This window comes from Cyprinodon variegatus, unplaced genomic scaffold, assembly GCF_000732505.1.
Source record: "Cyprinodon variegatus isolate N-32 unplaced genomic scaffold, C_variegatus-1.0 Scaffold870, whole genome shotgun sequence".
NCBI lineage: Eukaryota > Metazoa > Chordata > Actinopteri > Cyprinodontiformes > Cyprinodontidae > Cyprinodon > Cyprinodon variegatus.
This window is the reverse complement of record NW_015151323.1, coordinates 216,169-227,761: the sequence shown is the minus strand read 5'-3', so window position 1 is coordinate 227,761 and position 11,593 is coordinate 216,169. Positions and strand designations below refer to the sequence as shown.

Sequence of the window (11,593 nt, the reverse complement as noted above, 5' to 3'; positions counted from 1 at the left end):
TAATGAAACTGGAGCTTTTCTGAGGGCCAAATCTGCAGTTCTGATAAACCTATAGATCAATTACGATGTTCAACAGCCTTCAGTGATAAAATTAGCTTTCAGGTGAAATGGGGCTGCAGGTGCATTCTCTAGACTGGAAATCAGGATTATTTACCCACAATCTATTTATTTTTCTTTGTTTTCAACCTAAATTAAAAAAAAGCTCACATTTTGGGTAATTAATAATAATAAACTTATAGTTCAAAAAGAATTCTGGAAGAAGTTTAGGCAAATTTATCAGGTCCAAAACCATTTAATTAGACACAATTAAAATTTACTGTTCACTTCAATTTGACAAAAAGTCTTGACAATATATCACAATATTGTGTCTAGAGATGAAATTCTCTGGTCTAATAATAATAATAACACCTGCAGATTTTGATTAAAATGTGACTCAGACCATATCTTTAGAACTGCTACAGTAAATTCAGTGATTAGTCCAAATATGAATTGAAATATTATTTTATTTGGGAAAAGTAGCAGACAGAAAGCAAACAGATAGCAAGACTGAATAAATACTGAACACAGAAACAAGGAATAATCCACAGTTGGTTTTATTTTATCACAGGAAAATCAGTGATGATTAAATAAAAACACTATGATGGTTAATTTCTATATATCTTCATTTTAGCCATAAGGTGCATCAGATAGAGCAGCGCTTCCCGACCCTCTGATAGAAGACGCATGAACCCAACCATAGTTCTAGGTTTATCGTCCACTGAATAATAATAAAACAACATATTATTCTTACATATTTTTAGTACTGTTTTAATGCTTTGCAGCATTCGTTTTATTGTTATTTATTGTGATTTCTAAGAAGGACAATATCACCATCACTGTGCCATTACAGTAGGTAATAAATAATATCTCTATAGATAATAAAACACTTAAAAAAGGAATGATGTGGGGTACAGTGCCTTTTGAAAGAAAAGATTTCCTAATATTTTCATATTTTTGTCACTTTTCATTGGCAGCCATTAATGTAGAATGAATGCATAACCCTCAAGTTAAAGAAAAAGGATAGTTTAAAGTCTGTGTGGTGTGTATATGTATTATCTGTAATATACACCCCTGTTAGAAAATTAGTTCCATTTAGAAATCAATCATTTAGAAATCATTAGTAGAGAAAGAGTCCACCTCTATGATTCGCTGGACAAATCTGTTGAAAGGACAACTAAGGGTGCAGTCAAAAAATAAAAATCTGTCATTTATAGAGAGGTGATAAACATAAATCCAAAAGCTATAAAAAGTTACTTAAAAGTTTGTTAAAAACTATTTAGAGCACAGCAAACATCTGTTTAGATGAGGCCAAAAGAGAACTAGTCAACCTGTATGCCCTCACAGTCAAACACGGTGGTGGCTGCATCATTCTTCTTTCTCAGCAGTAGAAAAAACGCTCAAAGCTGATTGGAAGATGGATCCAATGATTAGATTTATGAAGCCCGGTGTGTTTAAGACTGAAACTAACAATGAAGAGGTTTAAGCAAGCTTTGTTTGTTACATGTTCACATGTAGAAGAGGTTGAATCTTTGAGGGAAGCTGAAGTTTAGCATTCAATCATTTAAGCAGGACTGTTGACATCAGGCAGGAGTGCTGATCTCCATCTTGAACTGAACCATTTGAGCATCTTTAGGCCCAAATCTGCAAGAAAAAGGAAAATTATTAGGTTGAAAAATGAAAAACAGCTCCTCCAAAAACAAGAGTCGCTGCTGTGATGCAATCTGAAGCCAAATGTTTAGAATTGGGTTGAAATCTGTAAACATTTTGTTCTCTTGATGTAAAGAAGAAGTGTTGTTTATTGTCTTTGAACCAAATGCAATCCAGTTTCGGGTTTTTTGAAGCCACTAATGTGGCGTCTAACTTCCTGCTTTGCGGGGGCTCACCCTTAGGCTGTTGTCCCAGGAGGCCGAGCAGAGCGCCGTGCCGTCGGGTGATACTCGGACTCTGCTGATACGGTTTTCATGGCCAAAGAGGATGGAAACACGATTTCCCTTCAGGACGTCCCAGACATTGATGGTGTAGTCGTTGTACCCAGCAAAGAGCAGGCGACCTGGTGGTTGGTGGATAAAAATAAAGAAGGAAGTTGAAATACAGAGAAACGGATACAAACAAAATGATTGGATGGAACTTTGTTATTGCTTTAAATACATCTCAAGAAAACATTTGGTATCGTAGTTATAATAAGGTTATAGTGGAGGAGGATCTCTAGGATTGTACAACAGGCCAACATTTCGGTGAACCTTTAATCAAAAGTGTTTCTCACCACTTAGAGAAAAGTCCACAGAGGAGGCGCCAAATATGATGCTGTCCTTCTGATAGACGGCCACTTCACGGTCAGCTCGTAGGTCATAGAACCGGCACTGAGGAGAACCAACAAACGGGTCAGGATAAAACACACAGCTGGATACATCAGGAGCTCAGAGGGAGCTTTAGCTCAGGATAAGTTAGTGTTACAAGAAGTTTTAGAGTGTTCAGGCTGTTAAAAATAAACATCCCTTAGTCTGAGGAAAAAAGATTCAGAGTGAGACCATTACATCAACATTACTTCCTCAGAATAACTGCTGTCCCATGACATCAAGTGGGGAAGCAGAACTCACCGTGGCGTCATCTGAAGCTGAGGCAAAAGCGTCGCCACTGGGGTAGTACCTGGAGAAGAGGAAGAGACGTTTTCACTGTGACGGCTGGAACAACAAACACCATTCATGTCGTTTAGTTGTTTCATATAGGGTTTCATTGACAGAGCCATCTCATTATTTGGTATTAGTCATCAGCATTACACTGTTCCTGAAGTAGTGCTCACTCTTTGGTTTACCCTGTTTTTGTTATGATTGGGTTTCATTTATTTCTGTTTGAGTTTTGCAGCAGGAGACCAAGTGGCTGAGTTGTTTTGGACACACATCAACACAACGGGGGGGCGGTTTACTTTATTTGGTTTATTTAAGCTCAGTGGGGCATTTTTGTACTTGTTGCATTTTATATTTTCGGGTGATAAAAAACAAACATGTTTTTTTGACATACACCTGTGCCTGACTGTCCTTACTGCTCACATTGATTTGCTGTTTGTGCAAATTAAAATGCACATTAAAACTGTGGGGCAACTGTTGGGTGACAGTGGTCTCTGATGTAGGAGTTTGCCATGACACCGTAGGGTGTTCGGCTCAAGCCCCGACTCTGGATTTCAGTGTCGTCAAGACACTTCACCTGTATTGCCTATTGATGGTGGTCAGAGGGCTTGGTGGCGCCGTTGTACAGCAGCCTCGTGTTTGTCAGTGTTTGTCTGGGCATCTGTGACTCCATCAGTGTGCGTGAATGGCTTAATGCCTGAATGTAGTGTAAAGCGCTTTGTGTCATGTCCTCTGACTTGGAAATGTACAGGCCATTTTGTGTTCCTCTATTAAAATAGTTTCTATGGAAACAACTGGGAGGTCAAATAAGGGAGCCAGACAACAAATAATCTTTAAGATTAATGCATTCTCACATATCAGCCAAACTGTTGACTTGAAGAGCATAAAAATATATCATATTAGCTCTATGAAAGGAGCTAGATAACAAATAAAAATGTTCCGAGACTATTTAAAATCTTAATTGTTAACTCAATAATTATCTCTAAATCAAGTTAATTAAATTAGGAGCATGGATAACGTAAATGAGTTTGTGAGTTGGTCTGATAAACCCACATAAAGGAGGACCTCTTATCCATCCTAAAGACTAAATAGATTTTTGTTTTTTTATAGCAGCAAGGTAGGAAAAAAGGTTTATTAAGACGGATCCCATCTAAAATGAGTAGATCTAGTTTCCCTTTACAGTCTAACAGACCTGACTTGCTTTTTAAGCTGTTAAAATGTTTTCATTGCTTTTGATTTTGGTGCACTTTGGATTTACTATAAAATTGTGCATTATTCTAATAACTCTAACATAACAAACATTATTCAAGCAACTCTTTGTACTTCCTTTTACTAGGGGAGCCGTGTCACATGTCCTTTTCCACGAAAACTTTAGAGTCCAAAGTGAAGTTGACGTGTAAATGTTCCAACACGACTTAAATGACTAAAAACAAACTTTTGCTGACGAGACAAACTGCTGTTCTGGGAATATGTCAGTGTCAGGATGAGGCTATGGGTGCAAAATGTAAGATAAAGCTGTAAGAGGAATATTTCAGAGCCTGGGGGGCGGGGGGAAATAATCCTGTTTAATCCAGAACATTATCACAGCGATCAGACAGCTGCAGAGCCACGAGATCCAGCTTTTAAATCACAGATTACATACAGAAGTGCTCATTTAAAGCGCAGCTGTTATGAGACCTCTGAGTTTAATGGTGTGAAAACCTGATTGAGCAAAGCCACGCTTCAGCGCCATCTAAACCAACACTTTCTTCCAAACTCATTAGATGATGCATGCAGGACAGTTTCAGTCTAAAGTCAGATTTGTGGAAATGAACTAACTTCACACAGTTGATATCAGACTCGTGGCTTTCAAAAGACTGGATGTTCTGTCCTGAGCGCATATCCCATACATTGGCCTTCATATCACAGCCCTGTTAACAACACACACAGAAAACACAGGTTATTAAAAGATAACCTCATTATAAAGCATTGCTTTAGGTAAAGTATGCTCTGTGCTTTAACTAAATGTGACTGTGACGGACTGGTGTCTCTTTACCCCAGATACAAAGGTGTTTCCAGTCTCAGACGGAGCAAGATCCAGCGACAAAACATCCGCTGTGTGACCGTGGAAACTCTGCAGCAGCTGCCCGCTCTCCACGTCCCACAGGGCACACGTGCCATCTCCACTGGAGGTCAGCAGCTGCCAGACAGATACAAAACGTCAAAGGTACCACAACATGTCTGTGGGCAAAGGTGCACTGAATGGACTTGGAAGAAACAAACAGAAATCCAGCCTGAAGCTTATAGAAGTTATTCAAATATAGAAAATCCTATTTGATCTGAAGTAGTGAAACCTCAGCACCACTTGGTATCACTAAGAACCTCAGGGCTTTAGAAAAGCCCCAAACATCATGTCGGTTTGTTATTTTTAGAGTTTATCTCTTGTTATTCTTGTTAATCTCTTTACCTGTTTGGTAGTATTTTCAATTCTCTAATTTACTGGGAAATGAAAGAGACAGAAATAACCCAGTGGCTTCTATGGGTCCTATATTTACTATGCAGCCATAATAGAGCTTTTGTTCCCGAGGGACATCGACTGAAGGAAGTGGTATTTTCACATGAAAAAGAAAGTTATTTGTTGCCTGTATTAGTGGGAATCAGAGCAACAAATACAGTCAAAACACACAGAGAAGACAGTAGAACAGCACCTCTGATAGGCTGAAAGCTCCCACTGAGAAATCATCCATCTATACACAAACAGACCTGCAAAAGGTTCAAATGTCACCAAATCCTCAGATGAAAGCAAATCATGGGCTCTGAGAGAAACACAGAAACATCCCTGATGGCTGCTTGATTAGAGAGGATGCTGCATGACCTCAGACCTGAAACACACCACATCCTGCTGCAGAGAGAGCAACTCTCACTTCTAGCATTTCGAAAAGCCACAGTTTCACAGAAACGTGTTTGCTGGAGCGATCAGACGGGTAGCTTTTCTATCGGTCTGACTGCTGATCTGCTGCAGGATATTTAAAAGCCCATCGACAGGAAGCCTTGACTCATGCACACAAAGAGGCCCTGGAGACTCTGATTTACATTAGAGAGGGAGTTTCTGCCTTCTGACAACAATGGACACATTGGTTGGATGGGGGGGTAGCAGTAGGGCCTAAGAATTACTCACACAGCTTGAAATACAAAAACAACATAGTTATTAATTGGAAGGAAAATCTCAACTCCCTACAGTTTTATTTTTACATATGAAATCTAAAAAGCATCCCCAAAGCACAATGCTGCCATCACCATGTTTCACTGTCGGGCTAGTGTGTTCAGAGGCAGTGTTGTTTGCATTGAGGACACAGCTTTTAACTCTTTTTCCAAAGTCATAAATCCATGAGATAATGGATTTATGGATTTTTAACAATAATTGGATTCATGCAAGTCATGCAAACTTTATATTGGGCATATTTTCACTCTCTCTTTTCTCTTTGCAAATCATCCAAATCGAATTAATAATCAATCTTTGTCCTGTGAATGGATTCTCTGTGGATCCCTGCAAGGCAACAAACAGTTAGAGATGTACCAGCCTAATATTACCTAATCATGCTTTGAAGTTCCCCACAGTTTTATCTCTGATCTTTACCGACCTTCTCTAACTTCTGATCGGTTTCCCAGGATTTTCCTTTAGTGGCGTTAGAGCAAGACCAGACGGTCTGAATACATAATGTATGCCACTTTTTTGACATTAAATTTTCTAAAAAGCGTTTCCTTTGTGCTTGTAACATGGCTGCATATGGAAAAGCTGAAGGGGTGTGAATACTTTTGCTATCTACTGTGTAGTTGTGTTTATTTGTGTGGTAAATGTTCTGCCCTCAGGGTCAGAGTACTCCAGTCTCCCAGATAAAAGCCACTCAGTGTCTATTAATACTCCCAGGACAGATCATACCACTCCTCCTCTCTTTATTTCCCTCCCCTCTGTGCTCTTCTGCTTTTTGAAGAGCCAGAAAGGAGTAAATTATTAACGCAAATAGCTAAAACCATTTCCTTCATATTGTTCCTGCGATCTACTCAGCTTCGCACACAGGATCCAACCAAGTAACATTACTGACGCACAAAGATTCAACCAGCAATAAATTGATATGCTAAACAGAGATGTGACTTCCAGCTGTGATGACTTTTAGCTGGATTAGATGGTGAGAAAATGGTGGAGCAGGTGTTCCCCCAGGCTGTGCTGCATAATCAAACATGCACACACCTACTTTGTTGAATCTGAAATTTCACTCCATCTCTTTTGGATTTTTTGTTCCATTGCTGCAGGATATATTCTGCAACTCTTGTTTCCAATCATGCACTGTTTTTAGGTCATCATTAATGTTTAGAAGAAGATACCCTGTATATATGTACAAAGTACCACGTAGAACTGTGTTTTTTGTCATTGTTAATTTTGCACCAGAGGCCATAGTGGCCATTACAGACGAATATGAGCGTCAGAACACATGGTGATTATCTTTGTTCTCTGAATCGAAATATGCAACTTCCTACAGGAACATCTCAGAAAGTCAGAATTTGGAGTCAGAAAGTCGGTGCAACATGGTGGTATCGCCTTGTGCATTAAAGATGGATGCCACTTGCATCACCATTAGTTATATTGGTTCCAGGTACTTAGAGATTCACTTCCATACAGAAAGCTCATATACTTATCTTCAACTACCACAGTATATATGTCAGATTAAATAATACTACTTATAATTCAGCGATACTATCAAGGGGTTATTTTATTGTATCTCTTATACTACAGTATATCCGTTGGTTGTGCTGTTCTTTTGACATCTTCCTTTGCAGGTGATGAAGCAGACAAAAGGGAGACGATGATAAAACATCTTCTGTCCTCTCTCTCCTCTTTCTTTCATCTTTTCTCCTTCTTGATTTTCCTTTCCTGTTCTACTTTCCCATTGCAGTGTCCATATAATCTGTAATACTCCCTGCATGAACTATAATAAAGCTATTTACATGCATAAATCAAGCGGAACATTACTGTATGGCGAAAGCAACTTTTGAAAGTAAAATCTGTTGGGCTCTTTTTGGCATCAAAAAAATTAATCTTATTGCCACATTTCCAGAAGACACAGTGAAAAAAACAACATTAGTTATATTTTCCTACATTATCTTTTTTTAACGGTTCTTTATTATTTATCAGCATTGAGTCAGCCGTTCAGGGGCTACTTGTGAACATTTAGAGGACAATATGTTTAAATTATTAAATGTTTTGTGATTGTTATGCTTGTAACAGTGGAGATAGTGACCTTATAGAAAACAAGTGTCTAGAAGCAGAAGAGCAGAAGGCATTTACCTAGATGATTAAACTCCAACTTGTTGATAATGGAAGCATTATACAGCACAATCTATCTTTCACTGCTATGCAGATGACTTTCAGCTTTATGTATCTATATAAGGAAAAGGATAACTGAACATGCAAAACACATATAGACTGTCTGGAGCAAATACAGGATCAGATGGCTCTTAAAAACACACAGAAGAGAATATTATTGTTTATATTATTTGATTTCAATGTGTCTGGTAGTTTTTATTCTTATATTACTATGGCCATATTGCAGAGAGTTACATAATATAACATCTTTGTTTATAGACGTTGGAGATTATCCTGTTTTCCAGTGTAGTCTTGTTTCTCTGACTGTGACTAACTGGATGTGCTCTCTTCATCCTCTGCCTGGCTGTGTGTTTCCTGGACCGGGCTGTCCAGTCGTCCTCGGCAGATGGTCGCTAACACTGAGCCTGGTTCTGATGGAGGTTTCTTCCTGTTAACAGGGAGTTTTTCCTCTCCACTGTCACTACAAGCATGCTAAGTGTGAGGGATTGCTTTCAACTCAGTGAGTTGATGCAATCAACTGGTTTCCCTTAGATAGAAAACTGAATCAATTTGACTGGATGATCTGGTGAACTGTAAAGTGCCTTGAGATGACATGTGTTGTGAATTGGCGCTATAGAAATAAACTGAATTGAATTAAATTCTAATAAAACTGCACTGAACAGTTTTAGTGGTCTTCCTAACTGTCAATCATTCTGGTGATATGTTTATGTAATTCTTATATTTTACGTAATTCTTATTCTAATTCTTAGTTTACAGTCTATTTAAGATGCAAGTATTTTAGTAGGGCCCAATCTTCTTTACTTCAGTTCTCTGAAAATCGCCAGAATATAGAAAATAATGTATATTGTGTGAATATTTTTCCACATAACTACAGGTCCCTTGTTATTAATCAGTAACATTTACTGTGCTATAAAAAGTCCACATTTTGCCACTTTGTTTCAGTTAAATCCTCTGAAAACCTACAACCTATACCTGCACCTATCCTTATCTATCCCTGATAGGGGTTGCTCGTCCAAACTATTTTAATATCTCACTGCAAGGTTTGGTGAAAAGTTGGCAGCCCTGATAATAGTGTTTTAAATCTACCTCAGAAGAGGGAAATTAGGACGTCATAATCACAAAGGTGGTAGCAATTAATGTTTTCTGTTTTACATCAGATCTGTGTTGCATAATGTGTTTAGGTCCTTATCATTCGGTGTAAACTAGATGCATATTTTTAGCAAATGCAAACCATCAGCTGTTATTTCTCTAACATGGACCCTGGTCACGACAAATTGGTAAGCACAGCTACAAGTGTCTGATTAAAAAAAAAAAAAAACAGCAACCCTGTGAGTCTATTTAAGTCCTTAACAGATCAGTGACCTGTTGCTCACCTGCATGTCTGAGTTGGTGAAGGAGCATCCAGATACATAGTTGGTGTGCATGGCAACCGGCTTCTTCTTTGCAGCCAAATTTTCATTTCTGTCTAACGACAGCGGGACCACTGAGCACTTGTTATCCAAGCCCCTATTGGATGACATCACAGATATTAGATACATTTACAGGAAGTGAAGGAGACACTTTTGCTTCCAATCAGCTGATTATATGTGACAAAAGGAGGCGGTTTACTCACCCACACGCCACAGCACAACCTGAGGGAGCGTATGCACATGCCATGACCCAGGTACATGGCAGGGTCACCCCATGCTCCTTTAGGACACAAATAACATGAGCATTAACACACGGTCACACATCAGGATGAAAACTATTCCCTCCTGATTAAAACTAGGATTCTGTGCAATAATTGTCCCCTTTCAACACTTTAGAAAGTCAACTAAAAGTAGTAAATAACTGTATAGTGGAAGAAACACTATTTCTAGATATGTTTTAGAAATAAAAAGTCATTAAATACAGAGAAACCAGACACCTTTAGAAGTTAGATAACAGGTAAATAGATTGCAACTGTAATTTTATTGTAGAATGAATATGCAAAACACAGAACTAAGAGTGGCAGACCATCTAAGGTAGGCTGGAGAGAGAATTGATCAGAGTAGCAGCCAACAGGTCCTGGTAACAAGCAGCCTTTATGGAAGAATAGCAGGAAGGTCGCCATTGTTAAAATACGGTTATGATTAGTCCAACTAAAGAATATCCATCCATAAATAAAGGAATAAGGTTCTCTGATTAGATGAGAATAAAGTTTTACATCTTTGGCTTTACATAGAGGGAAGCTGATAGGGAGCTAAATCCATGGCAGTCCTGGAAGCAAACCTGTTACAGACTGCAAAAAAAATGGAGCCTGAGGCAAAGGTTAACGAGCCAGCAGGACAGCGATCTCTTGGTTACAGAAGAATGTTGGATTAATTTATTAACAGTACTCGAGTTGAGGGGTGGGGTGGAGGGTGGGGGATCCCCCTTCTTAAAAAAAAATCTTAAAAATCATCCCCCTTATTAAATGACCATCCCCCTGTGACATTTTATTACTGAATGTGTAAAATTTACGAGTAGCCTGAGCAAACTAAATAAAATCAAATAATTTTCTGGAGGAACGTTTCCCTCTGCTGTGGGCTCTAAATGGGAAGAAAAACATCTGCCTTCCTGTAGAGGGGAGAAGGGCAAAGTCTGCGTATATTTCTCTAGAAATGAGAACATTAATAATAAATCAATAGTTGTGTTAAATCAGCTGAGTTTCTGATCAGATCTAAATGATGACATCTGATCATTAGACACCTGTTACTGTCTCACAGGATTGTATTCATAGATATTACAAGAAGAACTAGAAATAATAAATTACTTAAGATGAATTTGACAAAATCTGTTTACCGTAATTCAAAAATTATTTAGGGACTGGAATCAATTAATGGTTTATTTTTTCCATACATGACAAATTATTGATAATATTATAATTTTTTGTTTAAGAATTGTGCAGTTTCCTTTTATTATTTTTTAGTCACTCCTCATTTATCTTCTATTTTAAAGGGAACGTTATTTCAAAGCCCCTCAAAGGCTAAAAACATCTGTATGCATACCCACACTAAATAGATAATCTGTTCTAACATATGAAGCACAAGCAGATGCCTGGTCTCACTGTCAATGTAACCATCTGTATTTTTAATATGAGCTGTCAAATTCCAGCTGTCACTGGTTTTTCATTTATTGAGGCAGGAACAGACCGAAGTTTCATGGGTTTTTTCCAGCATGGATTGTTTTCTATTTTGTTTTTTACGTATCTGCATTTAGATCACTGGGATTTGAATCAAATGATGACATTGATACTAGTATTACCAAATACAAGTTTAAAATGCTTAAAAATAACACAAATATGTACATTCTGAAGATTATTTGATGGATTCTCCAGGTGTTTTCTCCATCAGTCACATTATTGGACATTATTTACAATTTAATATTCCCCCTGTGGGCAGGTGGACAGAATGTATTCGTTCATAGATAAAAATTATGCTTTGTTTATCTGACAAACAATCCACATTAAAAGGAGTGATCCATCCATCCATCCATCCATCCATCCATCCATCCATCCATCCATCCATCCATCCATCCATCCATCCATCCATCCATCCATCCATCCATC

General features: G+C 38.2%; 1 protein-coding gene across 1 annotated transcript in view; it reads right to left on the bottom strand.

Annotated features, from left to right (window-relative positions):
• Window positions 1-514: 514 nt before the first annotated feature.
• LOC107099434 (guanine nucleotide-binding protein subunit beta-5-like) overlaps window positions 515-11,593 on the bottom strand; it is a 14,802-nt gene continuing 3,723 nt past the window's right edge. The window contains exons 4-11 of the mRNA XM_015397538.1: window positions 9,638-9,714; window positions 9,399-9,531; window positions 4,699-4,842; window positions 4,482-4,573; window positions 2,637-2,685; window positions 2,303-2,399; window positions 1,923-2,089; window positions 515-1,680 (exon numbers count right to left, since the gene is read on the bottom strand). Coding sequence (XP_015253024.1) covers window positions 1,669-1,680; window positions 1,923-2,089; window positions 2,303-2,399; window positions 2,637-2,685; window positions 4,482-4,573; window positions 4,699-4,842; window positions 9,399-9,531; window positions 9,638-9,714 — 771 coding nt within the window. The 3' untranslated portion in view covers window positions 515-1,668. The remainder of the gene's footprint in view (window positions 1,681-1,922; window positions 2,090-2,302; window positions 2,400-2,636; window positions 2,686-4,481; window positions 4,574-4,698; window positions 4,843-9,398; window positions 9,532-9,637; window positions 9,715-11,593) is intronic.